This window comes from Lolium perenne, chromosome 7 (assembly GCF_019359855.2).
Source record: "Lolium perenne isolate Kyuss_39 chromosome 7, Kyuss_2.0, whole genome shotgun sequence".
Taxonomy (NCBI): domain Eukaryota; kingdom Viridiplantae; phylum Streptophyta; class Magnoliopsida; order Poales; family Poaceae; genus Lolium; species Lolium perenne.
Window position 1 is genome coordinate 98,498,032 of NC_067250.2, and position 16,106 is coordinate 98,514,137.

Sequence of the window (16,106 nt, forward strand, 5' to 3'; positions counted from 1 at the left end):
ATCGTCGGAGGAGCGCGCGTGTGATCAGCTCCTATTTCCTCCTATTATTTCTCTCATACAAATGGTATGAAGAGCTCTCCTTATAAGCTGCTCCAACTCTTATTCAACTAGCAATGTGGGACTAAACTTTTATCCCACCCCATGCCATGCATGAATGGGCCAAGTGGACCTCTAGGATTTATTAGAAATTTATGAAATATTTATTTTGTTGATCCAATATGGTCCAAAATTCCAACAGTTTCACAATGAATCTTCAGACGTTGCAGTCGTGACACTCTCTTCCATTTTGTGTGTCGGTATGGAGCAGTGAGGTAGAAAGGAGATCCAGAGTACTGGGGTGAAAACCTCGTATTTATGGACAAGCCTGATAATCATGTCTCAACCAAGTCCGGCCTGATCTAACAATTAGGGCCCATCGGCCTGATCTGATGTCTTCGATGCTTGCATCGACGGCAGCAGATGTCGCCTCCCGCCATGTCCTCGAGCTCCTACGCCAGTGCCGCTCCGTCCATCACCTCGACCAGCTCCACGCCCACCTCATCCTCCACGGATTCTCCGCCGTGGCCTCCGTCGCCTCCCAGCTCGTCGCCTCGTACTGCGCGCTCTCAGGTGGCGCTGGACATGGCGGACTCTGCCACGCCCGCAAAGTGTTCGACAGAACACCTTACGCGGACAGGTTCATGTACAACAGCCTTATCAGGGCCTACTCGAACAGCGGTTTCCCCCAGAAAGCGCTGTGTCTCCACCGTGACATCCTCCGGCGCAGGATCCTGCCCAATGAGTTCACGCTGCCATTCGTCCTCAAGGCGTGCACAAGGGCGCGGGCGGCGGAGCACGCGCTGGCCACACACGGAGTGGTTGTCAAGATAGGGTTCGTGCGGCAGATTTTCGTGGCCAATGCGCTTCTGCACTCCTATGCGTCGGCAGGGTCTCCGCTGCGGGACGCTCGAAGGTTCTTTGATGAGATGGCAGACAGGAATGTCGTGTCGTGGAACACGGTGATTGGCGGGTACGCCCAGGATGGGGATACCGGCGAGGCGTGCTCCTTGTTTAGAGAGATGCGGCGTCAAGGATTGCTGGCAGATGAGTTTACATTGGTCAGCCTGCTACTTGTTTGTTCAAGTCAGGGAAATCTTCAAGTCGGCCGGTTCCTGCATTGTCATATGTTGGCTAGTGGATCTCGGGTTGATCTCATTCTCGGCAACGCACTGGTGGACATGTACGGTAAGTGCGGGGATGTGGGGATGGCTCGTAGATGCTTTGACATGATGCGTGTAAAGAATGTGGTTTCATGGACTTCCATGCTATGCGCTCTGGCAAATCATGGTTCAGTTGATGCTGCAAGAAATTGGTTTGATCAGATGCCAGAGAGGAACGTAGTCTCTTGGAATGCCATGATCTCTTGCTATGTCCAAAGTGGTCGATGCTGTGAAACATTGGATCTTTATAACCGTATGAAATCCTTAGGTCTCACTCCAGATGAGGTTACCTTGGCTGCTGTCCTCTCTGCCTGCGGACAAAATGGCGATTTGGCATCTGGAAAGATGATACACTGCTATGTTAGAGACAGTTTCAGCGATCCTGGCATCACTCTACTTAATTCGCTTCTTGATATGTATGCAAGATGTGGTCAGGTAGACACAGCCATAGGCTTGTTCAGTGAGATGCCAAATAAAAATGTTGTCTCTTGGAATGTGATTATTGGGGCGCTAGCCATGCATGGGCGTGCACAGGAGACAGTCATGTTCTTCAGAACTATGGTATCTGATGCGTACGCCCCTGATGAGATCACCTTTGTTGGTCTTCTTTCTGCATGCAGTCATGGTGGTCTACTAGAAGCTGGACAGTATTACTTCAAAGCCATGCTGCATGTTTACAATGTTAAGCCTGAAGTTGAGCACTATGCTTGCATGGTTGATCTACTTGGTCGCCGTGGCCATCTAGCAGAGGCCATTGATCTAATAAAAGATATGCCAATGAAGCCTGATGTTGTGGTATGGGGTGCTATACTTGGAGCATGCAGAATCCACGGGAATGTGGCTATCGGCAAGTTTGTGATCAAACAACTACTCGAGCTAGAGGGAATCAGTGGAGGCTTGTTTGTCCTAATTTCGAACTTGTTTTATGAAACTCACCAGTTGGAAGACATGAAAAGGCTCAGGAAGTTAATGAGAGAGAGGGGAACAAAAAAGGATATGGGTGTTAGTTCAATTGAAGTAAGCAATGGCATACACGAATTTGGAGTGGAGGACATCAGACATGAAAGCTCAAACGAGATATATGCGGCAGTTGATCAGTTGTCGTATCATTTGGTCTCTCTGCATGACCTGCCTGTGCAACCAGTAGAACTCATCGTGGAAGGGTGAAACAATCCATTTAGGAGTGCTTTGACTATCAATCAGAACCTGATGCTGTAGAGATATACAGAAGAAATCAACTCTGCACATGGGCCCCAAAGGATAATATTCATCTTCAATCAGCTTGTCTGCTGAAGCCTGAAGGTATGCCATGCTAAATAAGCACATCCCTTAAAGAGCGAAAGTACACCTAGGTTCATCTGAACTTTGAGCTGTGGATAAAAATAATTTTAGAAATTTAATTAAGTTTCATTCACATTTATGGAGAGTTTCTGCAAGTACAGCTTATTATTTGTCCTTTCACATACACCTGCATTTACCCTGCTAATTGGTTCAGTTCCAGGCTTTCTGTAGATATCATGGTTTACTGGAAAACCGACAGCTTAGGTGAGTGGCATATATCGGTAATGCTGAGGAGCCATTCCCTTGGCTGTGATGCGTCACCAACACTCTGAGAAACTAAAAGCTTGGAAAAGAGAGGTTGGCAGGACCACAGTAGAGCATCCTGACTGACAACCTGTAAGGAAACAAACTGTTATTAGCTTTTATTGAGATTGAACTATTTGCTTACACCATTTTTCTTGTACCTTCAGCAGACCAGTAGTTTGACTGCGCCCTAATCGTGATAGAGTCAGCCGCCAAGGGCTTTAATTTGTATTTCTGCCTAATAATGTGGTACGGATATTCCGGGCTCGGTTAAGGGGAAGCCAGGAACGCCGTGTAGTTTGATATACGTGCTTTGTCGGATGTTTGTGGTTTCAAGGGGTCTGACATGTGGCATGCTTTATTTTAAGATGGGAGTAATGTCCGATTGATGTAACGCCGGGGTTACAGGATGAACGTGCTTGACTATTTACTGTTCAGCTAGTTTTGTGTTTGTTTGGAGCACATGCTGTATGCAGCTGGGAAGAGCAGAAAAACTGTAGATTTTTGACAAGGGATTCAGCTGCAATAGTTTAGTCCTATTAGCTGTCGGAGTAAGTGGGGATGCAACTGATGGTATACCTATAATGACCTTCTTCCTTTTTGTCTGCTATAGCTTCAATCAATTGGAAAAAAGATAGAAGCATTTGTTGGCTCAAAAACTGTGATACAGGTCTAGTATTTCCTTCTTCTGGTCTTTCCAAGTGTTTACTAAGCAAATCTATGTTGAATGGTTTATAGACTGGTGTACCTATAAAAAACAAGTTGGGTTTCATTTGAAGTGTTGAATAAATAATAGATTTATTTTAATATGAAATAGAATATCTAAGAAAATCATTGACCTGAACCCTCATGCCATACTGTGCATTTCCTTTTGCAGATAAGGAGTCATGCGCAGAATCGTGCCAACACCTGCGAGAAGATTTTTTTTTGGCAAAAGAGACCACCCTGCTCAATTTATTGACAAAAAAGACCACTTATAAGTGTAATTGACAAAAAAGACCACTTTCTCTGCGCCCCCAGGTGACACGTGGCACATGCCGCCACAGCATGTGGCGGCAGGAGCTTGCCGTCACATGTCGAGCAGCGCCGTCTGTCACCATCAACTGTGGCGGGCCATGCCGCCAGAGGCAGCGGTGGCAGGGTGACGTGGAGGATGCCTCCATTGACTGTGGCGGCAGGCCCCGGCCCTTGCCAAAATTTTCTGCATCCTCAATTAAATATTACATGGCAGGAGATCATGCGATACATTGACATTGGAGGAGGAGCTTTTGTGTAAGTATTCGCTACAGGAGTACCCATGTCCTATCTACGACATGGCCTGCACACCGTCCTGGATCCTAGAAGTCCAAAATGAGCAGCTGAGCTAGCTAGCTATGGTATTCGCCCGGGCCGAAACACGCTTTAGCGGACCAGTTCGTTCCGCAGCGACGCAAATTCGGCGCATATTTTCCTCTGGAATGCGTCGCGGCGGATGCTGCGCGGATGCCCGAAGTGACCGCTCGCTTCTTCATCGGGCCCGCCTAGCAGCGAGCCTGTATCGAAAGCATCGCTTCCGTGGCCATCGCTTCTGTGGTCAGTGATTCCGCGTCTGCGTCGCAGCTGCCTCTTCTGCGTGCGCACTAGCGGGCGGCGGCTGGGCTTCTGCCGCCTTCAATGGCATCGTTTTCCGCACGCAGCCGGCCTTAAAAGTCGACCGGCATCGTTCCTGCCATCGCCCACACCTCCACTCCCACCACCACGCCGCGCGCCGCCGCAACACCATAGGGAAGAAGAAGAACGACTTCGAGGCGTCCGGCGGCGACACCAAGAAGGAGGAGTGGCGGCAGAGGGTGCCGCTGCCCGTCAACATGGTGCGGCTGATGCACGCGAATTGGACGCAGTGCGATGGCTGGGGGACGTGCACATGCCTGGCGGTTGGCGGCTGAGCTACCTCCGGGTGCCCGTCCTGCCTGTGCCTTCGCGCGAGCCATATAGGAGCGCAGAGATCCGGCGCAGACGGCGGTACCCGCCGCCGGACCTCCGCGCCAATCCCGCCTACGTCATCAACTCTGACAGCTGGCGCACCTATCTTGCGTCCGAGAAGGATCCGAGGAGCAGGGCAGGCTTCCTAGGCGACAGGGACTTCCCCTTTACCGTCCACCGGTGCCTCGTCGTCGAACACGGCAGGCGCCGACGCCTGCACATGACGATCACGATGACGACGAGACGACTGGCCATGGGTGGTACCGGAGCTCGATCGACAGCGATGACGAGAACCAGTAGGCGCATGCGTTCTTAGGGTTTTTATTTCCTTTCTTTTTACTATGTAAATTATGTTTTCATGTTATAAAAAAGCAAATCGAAAAAAATGTGGCGTGCCGTTGGAGCCACCGCCGACGCAAACGGACGCGCGGTCGATTTCGACCATTTGAATCGACGCAAACGAACACATGCGGATATTTTCGGTGTCTGAAATGCGTCGCCCCGTTGAAGATCGCCCCAGCCTTTTGCGGCCGCGTGCTAGCCCGAAGAAAACACACAAAAAGAGGTGCCACGGCATGCATGAGACACACAAAAAGAGGTGCCACGGCATGCATGAGCTGATCCACGACAGAGGGCTAAAACTGCAAAAAGAAGGCAGTGGTACGTACCCTGCAGTAGCTAAGCTACATAGCTAGTCCATGCCCAAGACAACTAGTTAATTTTGGCAAGGGGCGGGGCCTGCTCCCACACTCAGTGGAGGCATCCTCCACGTCACCCTGCCGCTATTGCCTCCGGCGGCATGGCCCACCATAGTTGACGGCGATGGATGACGCTACTCGCGCCTAACGTACCGCCACAGGCTATGGCGGCATGTGCCACGTGTCACCTGGGGACGCTGCCGCCATGGAGAAGATGATCTTTTTTTGTCAATTGCACTCATAGGTGATCATTTTTGTCAATAAATTAGGTATGGTGGTCTCTTTTGCCAAAAATTCGCGAGAAGAAGGGAATGGCCATGGACCGGATCAAGGAGAAATTGACCGGACAGCTTTGAGCCACTAGCTCCGGCTTGCAGTCCAACCTTCAACGTGATGCTTGCTAAATAATAAGATTAACTGAACAAATAATATGTCCGTGATGATATCCATACTTTTGATATTGTTCTAGTCTACTTTGTGTTATGCATGTATGTACGCTTTTTTCGATAAGGCGTATAGATGCCCTGTGTAAGTTCATAATTCATGTATTTTATTTTTGTTATAAATCTATATATACAAGTTTCTTGGGTTACTCTGTATTTGTTATGTAATGTATTAAATGCACAGTAGACTAAGGTGGAGGAGGGGTGGGAGAAAATACAGATCATTAACAAGAGGAGGATTTTACCCAAAAAGAAGGCAACACAAATCACCTTGCTTAGTCAGATCACCAATACAACGATCGTATATTATCTCGCCCTAGCTAATTACTCTCATGGAAACAAGCAAAAGTAACCCAGGCGGCATGACCCTAACTATCACCTATCTGACCAAGCGAGGCATGACCCTAACTATCACGGTATCACCTATCTGACCAAGCAAGTCAACCATAGTGAGCCGAATTAGAATTGATAGAAGTAAGCAGCCATAACCCCCAGAGAGGAAGACTGGCAAGCAAGCAGCCACTGCCTAAGGGACGAAGGCTTCAGCTGCTGAAAAAATGAGAAATAAAAGGAAGTAGAAGCGCAATCTGAAAGTTGCAACTTGAAGGTAGACAGCATATTCAGTAAACTCACAGCGATGCAAAACTATTTACACAGGAGGGCTACAAACCAACATTAACATCGTTAAGCAACCACATGATGCAATGTACTTATCAGCCAACCGCAAACCCAGCCACCGAGCTCAGTGCGCCATCTTGTAGCACAAAGCACTGTCCCAGATCATCCGCACAGCAGATTCCAGCATCTCCTTCAGAGAGTCTACCTCTTTATTGCCGTCCTGGCAAATGAACAAGAAGGACAATCATTGTGCTGTTCAATCCACCGTCAATTCAGAAAATACACTAGCGATAATTACAGATCAGAGTACCCATATGTTGGTACGATAACAAAATGTTTATATTAGGTGTGCACATGGCATACTAATGAAATAGGCAGAAATGAATAGGGCCTTTTTAAAGGTAGTTTGAACATTTATTTTAGAGGAATGCCTGTTTGAACATTAGCCAGCATAAATAAAATGTATAAAAGTAAATGTAACAAAAAATCTAGTAACTTGCTCAAACTGATGCACCATGCTATTATCTTATGAATCAATTTACTCTTTACTAACCTGCAGCCTCTTTGATATGCCAGTTAGTTTAAAGGTAACTTCATTGGAAACCTCTCCAGTCGAGCTTCGGTGGTCAAACCGATCAGCATGTCTCAGCTTGAACCTTAATGTTTTATTCCTGAAAGCTTTGTAGTTGGTATGCCACACTCCAACTATGCTGAACCTCTCACCAATCGACTCCTTCCCAAATGGCCATCTGAGTCCTCCTTTTACATTAGGATCAAGAATAGCAGAAGACACTAAGCTCTGTATGGCATTTTCCACCTCAGGCTGCAAATGATATCAAATGAGTCAGCCGAACATAAGCTTTTTTTCGAAGAAAAGAAGGCAGAGAGGATCAAGGTAGTTCCAACATGAACTCACATCTACGTTTTTCAGTATCCTTTTGGTACTCAACATCAGCCTTAAGTCAAGATCTTGGGACAGACAGGATATGTCTTCCACCAACTGTCGTATCTGATTCAATTCAACCTGCACGAGAAGTAACAGTGGACAAAATGAGAAGAAAATTTATCGTTAGCCAGTGGCTTATAATGAGAAGAAAATTTTTAGTGCATACGAACAATTTAGCAGCCACAGTATGTAAATCACATATCATCTAACCAAATGCCCCTATTCATTTGATATAAATGAAAATTTCAAGATTTCCTCACCTATCTACATGGGAATATGTTATACCAAACAATATGTGGTAGAATGTAAAAAATAGCATCCACTAGTGACTAGAACAATCCCACTTCAATTAATTTAAAGCAAACTGCCAGTAAGCAAAATAATGACTTGCTTTTTAGTTAAAAAGCTATCAGACTGAGTTTAACTTGTTTCTGCAGTTTTTTTAAGCTAGGGAGCACAAGGATTTTAGAGCTTGACATTCTGCTATAGACCTACGAACAAGATATGTGACTGCTTTAGAAAATAATTCTTTCATAAGTATTTGCATGCTTCAAAAATTTTTTTTTTGTACGCGTGCCTACTGAATTGCCAACAATTTCATTGAATCAAAATAAGCATGATACTCCCTCCATTCGGTTTTACAAGCACTATTAAGTTTCTCTGAAGTCAAACCTTTTTTAAGTCACAAATATCAACATCTATAATACCAAATCGTTGTTACTAGACCTATCACGGAATATGTTTTCATAATGTGCTTATAGGGTCCTGTAGATGTTTTTCATGAATTACTTATCTTGACATTCTTGGGATTCTTAAATTTCAGGCATAAAAGAATAAAACTATGTATAATCCCCCCCCATATTTCACACTATGCATTTAGCAATAACCTATATAAAACTACATTGAGGTAATGGGAGAAGTCAGAAACTCCAGAGTTGAGAGTTCAAAGAACCAAATATAAAAGCAAGGACAGACTGGAAGGCACACCTTATGGATTGCAAGCTTCCCATCTTCTTGCACAGTGCATTTGCAAGACATGGTAGAATCACTTTGGTGCTTGTCAAATATCTATCACACATTTAATGGGCAGAAATGATTAACTAGTCTGAACAAACAAGCTAGGATAAGTCTCACATTGTTAGACGTGCAAACCTTGACATGGTAGTGCTCTTTTGATGAGTCCAACTCCAGACCCATCAGCTTAACAGCTGATTGCTCCATGTCTTCAAAACACTCCCTGGGCACATTAGTGTAGAAGGATTTACATTTACGGACTTGGCTCTTCGATCCTTCGTTCCCAGCTTTTGCAGCGTCGCGGAGCGACTCCAAGGAGATATGTGATCCACCACTATGCACACCAGCAGTACTACTTAGCATTCTTTGCTAGCTCATCACAAGGTAATGAAATAAGAGAGAATAGCCAAAATACCACCAATCAAAACCAAAAGTGCCAAAATACCAGTAGTGAAAACCAAAGTGCCAAGATACCACTCAAGTCCAGTTTTCTCATGGCAAAATACCAGTACTGTCTAATGTCAAACAGATTCCGTTAGTCAAACTGTCAGTTTTTCTGACTTACCAAAACTGCCTTGTCTTCATGAAGGAAAAAAACCCCTCCCTTCTATCCTATCTCCTCCCGTAACCCTCTCCTGCAGCTTCTACAGAGGGCCTCCCCCCTGCTACGACCTTCTCTGCCCCGCTCGATAGTATATCCATTCAATTTCAGGTAACTATATTTTCAGCCCCTGATGTTCGATAGCATATTATACTTGACAACGGTTTGTTAAAAGTTTTGTCAAAACAGCTTACTTCATTTGATCAACTTTTTTTCTCTTGAGAATCAATTTGATCATTGCCAGCTTTTAGAATCAGTTTCATGATTGTAATGATTGACGGCTTCACATTTCTGCAAATTGGTTCATTGTAAATTGGCATGGTGTTGGTAATCAATTATGTCTTAACTGAATAAGTATGAACTGCTAAACAATCTATAATTGGTTTGTATTCTCTGGATGTTTTGTCAATTGCAGGGTTGTTACATTTGCCTTGAGCTGATTACCACGCAATGTCAGTAATTTGCCTTTAAGTTGATTACCAAACGCAATGTCAGTAAAATTAATAGTAACAACTTGCGTATTTATTATAAGTTTATAACCATGAGAACGGGGAACCAAACCACATATATGAGTCCACGGAGACATGTGATCCACCACTACGCACACAAGCGTTACCACTTCGCATGCTTTGCACGCTCATTGCAACAAGGTAGTGAAGAAAAAAAAAACCCAGAGACGGTGTAAGAGAAGAAGACTCACGTTTGGAACAGGACCTTCCCCACCCTGGCAACGAGGCTCAGCTTAAGTATTTCCTCCTTCCTGCTGGGAACATCGTGCTTCGCCCTCTCCGCCGCAGCGAGGAGTTCTGGCAGGAACCTGTCGGCGATGGCGGCGGCGGCGGCCTCCGCTGAGGAGGCTTTCGGGGAGGAGAGCGAAAGGACGAGGGGCTTGGAGCCGGTCTTGCGCTCGACGGGCTCGCACGCGAAGGGCTCGAGACGGAAAGAGTCCGCGTCGTCGGAGTCGGGGGAGAAGGGCGGGAGCGGGGACCAGCGGGAGACGCAGCCGGCGGCGTGGATGATCTCGTTGTTGGACGGGCGGAGCTGGTGTCGGCCACGAGGGGAAGAGGAGGAGAGGGAGAGGGAGGCAAGGGAGGAGGTGGGCGGGGCGGGGTCGGAGCCGCCGGAGCGGCGCTTGTGGGGCGGGAGGTAGGCCATGGCCGGCGGCTTTGAGGTTCTTGGGGGTTGAGAAGCGGTGAAAAACGTAGTTGGCGGTGGCGATTTAGACAAAAAAAAAAAAAGAAACTGTAGCACAGACTGATCTTTCGGCAAACTATTTCACTCATCTAACCCTTTTGTGTAGCGTTCCTCCCATGGGCGCCGCACCTGACCGAGTGGCGCCCGTGTGGCCGGCGCCACACTCCCATCCGGCGTGGCGCCCTGGACGTTGAGGTGTGCTCGAATCCGACGTGGCAGGATGTATGGCGCCGCCCACACCGGCGCCACACTTTCAAAGTGTGGCGCCCGTGGCAAGGGCGCCACACATCCTGTTATGTGTGGCCGCGCGAGCCCGCCCCAGCCCGACCCAGCCATTCCATTCTCTGTTTTGCGGCCGACTCTCTCTCCCCCCTCAAATCCCTACTCAAATCCGTTGAATTTCGTCAGATCTGTCCGTGGAGATCGTTCCCAACCCGTTCCTTGAGGTAATCTCCTCCGTTCCCCTTTTTTTCATCCATTGATTTTGTGTATTTGGTTCAATCTACATGTGAAACCCTAGATGTGGATTTGGTTGATTTGAGGGTGGATGTGGATTTGGTTGGATGTTAGGGTTATTGAAGTAGGAGAAATGGTAGTGTGCTAGTTCGTATGGGTAGATTATGATGATTATGGTAACTAATGAACACATGTGTGTATGTGTTGTTCCCATTGCCCAAGAACCTCCGTTGGACAAGGAGTATGACGAGCATGACGATGGTGATGATAGTTTCGAGATGAATGACAACAATGTCGGTGATTTGGATAAATATTTGACGCAAGAGGAGATGGACCACTCCATTCCTTATTCCCGATGCTATGCGTCAGACTCGGATGATGATGGACCCGAAGAGGAACTTGACGAGGATGGCTTGACGGCTAAGGAAGCCGAAAGAACCGAGATCTTCAAGAAGGTAACCAGACGGAGATATCATCACTTCCTATCATGAGCATTAGGTCCGTGCAAGATACAGTGAAATCCCGGTTTGACTACGACGTCAAGTACGGGAAGGCATGGAAGGCCAAACAAGCCGCATTCAAGATGTTGTACGGTGATTGGGAGGAAGCATACAACCGAGTCCCTAGGTTGTTGTTAGCGATGGCCGCAACCGAGTCCCTAGGAGATATGGTCAAATGACAAGCAACATGGCCGAGTGCTTCAACAATGTGTTGAAGGGTTTCCGTGCATTGCCCGTGACGGCAATAATTCAATACACATTTGAGAAGTTGAATGTCTATTTCCAAAACTACACCGATGAAACGGAGAAGGAAATTGCTAGGAAGTGCGAGTACCCAACGAAGGTTGAAGAGTTCATGGAATTTCAGGCGAGGAAGGCGGACTCCCAAACGGCTACATGTTATGACAATGTTGACCGGGTTTACCAAGTGAATGAGCCGGGAGGCACCACATAAGGTGGTGTCCAACACGGAGGCCGGGCTTTCCGTGTGTCCCTAAAGACATGTGAATGCACATGTAGGAGGCCCTCTTTGCTTCATTTGGCTTGCTCCCACTTGCTAACAGCGGCACGCACTAGACATGTCGTCTACTATAACCCGCTCACCGTTCGGGAGTCCGAGTTCTCCATCCAAGCCACAAAGAGGACATGGGTGATGGCGCGTGATGCACACGTCCGTTGGGAACCCCAAGAGGAAGGTGTGATGCGCACAGCAGTAAGTTTTCCCTCAGAAAGAAACCAAGGTTATCGAACCAGTAGGAGATGAAGGCCACGTGAAGGTTGTTGGTGAAGGAGTGTAGTGCGGCGCAACACCAGGGATTCCGGCGCCAACGTGGAACCTGCACAACACAATCACAATACTTTGCCCCAACTTAACAGTGATGTTGTCAATCTCACCGGCTTGATGTAAACAAAGGATTAAACGTATGGTGTGGAGAATGATGTTTGTTTGCGAAGAACAACAGAGAACAGAGATTGCAGTAGATTGTATTTCAGATGTAAAAGAATGGACCGGGGTCCACAGTTCACTAGTGGTGTCTCTCTAATAAGATAAATAGCATGTTGGGTGAACAAATTACAGTTGGGCAATTGACAAATAGAGAAGGCATAACAATGCACATACATATCATGATGACTACTATGAGATTTACTTAGGGCATTACGACAAAGAACACAGACCGCTATCCAGCATGCATATATGCCTAAAAAGTCCACCTTCGGGTTAGCATCCGCACCCCTTCCAGTATTAAGTTGCAAACAACAGACAATTATATTAAGTATTGTGCGTAATGTAATCAACACAAATATCCTTAGACAAAGCATCGATGTTTTATCCCTAGTGGCAACAGCACATCCAAAACCTTAGAACTTTCTGTCATTGTCCCAGATTCAATGGAGGCATGAACCCACTATCGAGCATAAATACTCCCTCTTGGAGTTACAAGTATCAACTTGGCCAGAGCCTCTACTAGCAATGGAGAGCATGCAAGAACATAAACAACACATATATGATAGATCATTTAATCAACTTGACATAGTATTCCATATTCATCGGATCCTAACAAACACAACATGTAGCATTACAAATAGATGATCTTGATCATGATAGGCAGCTCACAAGATCTAAACATGATAGTACAAGAGGAGAAGACAACCATCTAGCTACTGCTATGGACCCATAGTCCAAGGATGAACTACTCACGCATCAGTCCGGAGGCGGGCATGGTGATGTAGAGCCCTCCGGTGATGATTCCCCTCTCCGGCAGGGTGCCGGAGGCGATCTCCTGAATCCCCCGAGATTGGATTGGCGGCGGCGGTGTCACAGTAACTTTTCTCGTATCGTGGCTCTCGGTAATAGGGTTTTCGCGACGGAGAGAATATATAGACGAAGGGGCAGAGTCAGGAGGCGCTCGAGGGGCCCACCCCATAGGGCGGCGCGCCCAGGGGTGGGGCCGCGCCCCCCTAGGGTGTGGCCGCCTCGTCGCCCCTCTTCGTCTCCTCTTCGGACTTCTGGAAGGCTCCGTGCAAAATAAGACCGTGGGCTTTTGTTTCGTCCAATTCCGAGAATATTTCCTGTGTAGGATTTCTGAAACCAAAAACAGCAGAAAACAAGAACTGGCGCTTCGGCATCTTGTTAATAGGTTAGTGCCGGAAAATGCATCAAAATTATGTAAAGTGTATATAAAACATGTGAGTATTGTCATATAACTAGCATGGAACATAAGAAATTGTAGATACGTTTGAGACGTATCAATGGGCTCCACGGTTTTCTCCCTACTTGGACCAATCACAATGGCCGGAGTATCATGGAGTGCAAGTTTGGACAGATCCGGAATGGAAGGTTGTGAAACGTGGAACAAGAAAGACAAAGAGGTATCACGGAGATATGGATAGATGGGGTAATTCGGGAAACAAGTTATTCTAAGAGGCTCGCGAGCCAACTAATTGTGGATCATGCAATAGTAAGGGCCACAATAAAAGGAAATGTACATCCGGCAAAAAATCAAAGGGCAATGATGCTAGCACAAGTCAAGCATCAAGTAGCCAACAAGCTTCAAATCAACCTCCAAGCCAACAAACCCCAAGCCAACAAACTCCAAGCCAACAAGCTCCAAGCCAACAAGGTCCAAGCCAACAAACCCCAAGCCAACATGTCAACTTATATCAACTTATACGTCGAAAACATCCAGGGGCTCCGGACGATTAGTCCTTAGCCGTTTTGGCGAGCCTCTTTGTGTGGCGCCCGTGCCGCTGGCGCCACGTTGCACAGTGTGGCGCCCATGGCGTCAGCGCCACACATGTCAACTTATATCAACTTGTACGTCGAAAACATCCAGGGGCTCCGGACGATTAGTCCTTAGCCGTTTTGGCTAGCCTCTTTGTGTGGCGCCCGAGTCGTCGGCGCCACATGGTGAAGTGTGGCGCCCATGGTGTCGGCGCCACACAAACAGGGTCGCCAAAACGGTTAAGTCCCTAGAGAATTGTCTTACAGTATGTTTTGTGCAAACATAACAGGATGTGTGGCGCCCTTGCCACGGGCGCCACACTTTGCCGATGTGGACGACGCCACACATCCTGCCACGTCGGATTCGAGCACACCTCAGCGTCCAGGGCGCCACGTCGGATGGGAGTGTGGCGCTGGCCACACGGGCGCCACTCGGTCAGGTGCGGCGCCCATGGGAGGGACGCCACACAAAAGGGTTAGATGGGTGAAATAGTTTGCCCGAGAGGTCAGTCTGTGCTATAGTTTCAGAAAAGAGTCATTTTTGTGTAAATCGCCGTTGGCGGTGGTACCGGACTTAAATACTTTGATAATACGGAGTATATATAATATAATTACAATGAATTGTGGGATTACCCGAAGAGTCGCGGCGCATGGTACTTCTTCAGTTTCCAAGCACTAATTTGAGCATTAATATTCGTTCGTATGGTCGATGCTTTCGTGTTTTGGCTTTCCCAATTGGTGATCTCAACAGGTGTCCATTTGTATTTTCGTACAGAATTTGAGGTTAACAAGTACTGGTGAGTTTGTCCAGGAATCAACACTCAGTAGGGCATGTCTCCCGTAAAAAGGTCAGATTATCCATTTCGGTCCATGCAGATGCGGGAAACACTAATCCAGCATGTGCTGGTCACGCAGTAGAAAATAAAAAAAAGCTACATGGTACAATCAGATGTAGCTGAGGAAAAAGGCCACGAGAATTACCACTAGACGTATAGGTGCGGAACTTGATAAACCGCGTTAGGGTACTGCAATACTCGATCTGTTCCAAGCCGATCCCACAAACAACTCTCGGATCTGCGAACTCCTTCGCCTTGAAGCATCACACGTGCAACACCTCTTCCGGTATCCACATGTACGAGGAGGAGCATCGACGGTGGACTGGTAGATCTAGTACGGCAACTGGACTGAGTGAGGCTAGGATTTCCAACTCATGAAATGCTCTAATCGTGCCCTTTGGGTAGCATCTTCCCCACTTTATATAGGGAGTGATAACATCGCCAAATACCTGGGGGATAGAGAACTTTTTCACGAGAAGTCCCTACCAAGGGTTTACAATTCTAGAACTCCCTTTAGAAAATAAAATGGTACTTCAAACTAGGAGCTAAACATAAGGTTCGAAATGGGAAGAGAATGTAGCACCCTACCTTTTAAAATAAAGGCAAGATACCTGTGTATAGTTGTGGTGACCCAGCATGCCAGTGCATGGTGTAGTATGCAAGTCTGATATAATACCAATGAAACACCGTTCCACTAGTATTATATCGCTCAGAGTGGTACAACAGAAACATATGCGGGTCCAAGGCATGTCTATAGAATTACACACAGACTCTGTTACATAAGATCATCACAGCCTCCTACTTTACAATGAGGTAAAACTGCAAATAAACTCCAGAAGAACGACTCGCAGTCTAATCCTAACACGAACTCTATTTGTAGAGTATTTAACTAGCTATAGAGGCTATGAATAGATTCTAGCTAAATAGGAGCTAAGTTTAGGAAGCTAGTTCCTTTCTATTGCTAATCTAGGTTTCCTCCTTGTTGTATGTGGTATCTGACTCTTCTGACAGATCATGTCTCGTGAAGTAGTTGTTGACTCCTTTATCTTTGATTTGCTCTGAAGATTCTCCTTCGATGCCTCCATATCTAAGCAGGGGATTTAAGAGTGGGATGAGTACGAGCGTACTCAACAAGTTCATTATAGGAAAGAGGTGTTTGATGCACTAGCTACGGCATTAGACCAGAAAGTCTAATACCAATGCAGGTTTTCATAATCATTTCTTCAAAAGGTTACTTTTATTCAGAAGAACTATGTCCGTCAGCCTTCACCGGTTTACTAGAACTTCATGGAGTTCCTTTCCGGCCGCGTTCGCAGTTCCATATCCCGGAACA

The 16,106-nt window shown here is 46.8% G+C and overlaps 2 protein-coding genes across 6 annotated transcripts; one reads left to right on the forward strand and one right to left on the reverse strand.

Moving 5' to 3' along the window:
• Window positions 1–258: 258 nt before the first annotated feature.
• LOC127316530 (pentatricopeptide repeat-containing protein At2g22410, mitochondrial) lies at window positions 259–3,973 on the forward strand. Of its 4 annotated transcripts, none has more exons than XM_051346951.2 (3): window positions 259–2,501; window positions 2,701–2,876; window positions 3,661–3,973. In XM_051346951.2, the coding sequence occupies exon 1, from the start codon at window positions 429–431 to the stop codon at window positions 2,364–2,366; it is 1,938 nt and encodes a 645-aa protein (XP_051202911.1). In that variant the 5' UTR covers window positions 259–428; the 3' UTR covers window positions 2,367–2,501; window positions 2,701–2,876; window positions 3,661–3,973. The 4 variants fall into 4 exon arrangements, with proteins under 4 accessions (XP_051202911.1, XP_051202910.1, XP_071679779.1 ...); XM_051346950.1 differs by lacking the exon at window positions 3,661–3,973 and adding an exon at window positions 2,951–3,090; XM_071823678.1 differs by lacking the exon at window positions 3,661–3,973 and having other exon boundaries at window positions 2,695–3,090.
• A 2,497-nt stretch (window positions 3,974–6,470) lies between these two features.
• LOC127316534 (uncharacterized) lies at window positions 6,471–10,266 on the reverse strand. Of its 2 annotated transcripts, none has more exons than XM_051346953.2 (6): window positions 9,766–10,266; window positions 8,603–8,687; window positions 8,438–8,518; window positions 7,421–7,528; window positions 7,058–7,327; window positions 6,471–6,724 (listed from the first exon to the last, which is right to left on the reverse strand). In XM_051346953.2, the coding sequence occupies exons 1-6, from the start codon at window positions 10,218–10,220 to the stop codon at window positions 6,629–6,631; spliced, it is 1,095 nt and encodes a 364-aa protein (XP_051202913.1). In that variant the 5' UTR covers window positions 10,221–10,266; the 3' UTR covers window positions 6,471–6,628. The 2 variants fall into 2 exon arrangements, with proteins under 2 accessions (XP_051202913.1, XP_051202912.1); XM_051346952.2 differs by having other exon boundaries at window positions 8,603–8,798; window positions 9,766–10,265.
• Between the last annotated feature and the right edge of the window lie 5,840 nt (window positions 10,267–16,106).

Bases quoted from the DNA above. Each gene is read 5' to 3' on its own strand.
- LOC127316530 (XM_051346951.2), top strand. From the start codon at position 429: ATGTCTTCGATGCTTGCATCGACGGCAGCAGATGTCGCCTCCCGCCAT.
- LOC127316534 (XM_051346952.2), bottom strand. From the start codon at position 10,220: ATGGCCTACCTCCCGCCCCACAAGCGCCGCTCCGGCGGCTCCGACCCC. The intron at 7,529-8,437 runs GTGTGCCTTCCA...CTTCTCGTGCAG, and splicing joins GGAAGCTTGCAATCCATAAG to GTTGAATTGAATCAGATACG. The intron at 6,725-7,057 runs GTTAGTAAAGAG...TTCATTTGCCAG, and splicing joins GCATATCAAAGAGGCTGCAG to GACGGCAATAAAGAGGTAGA.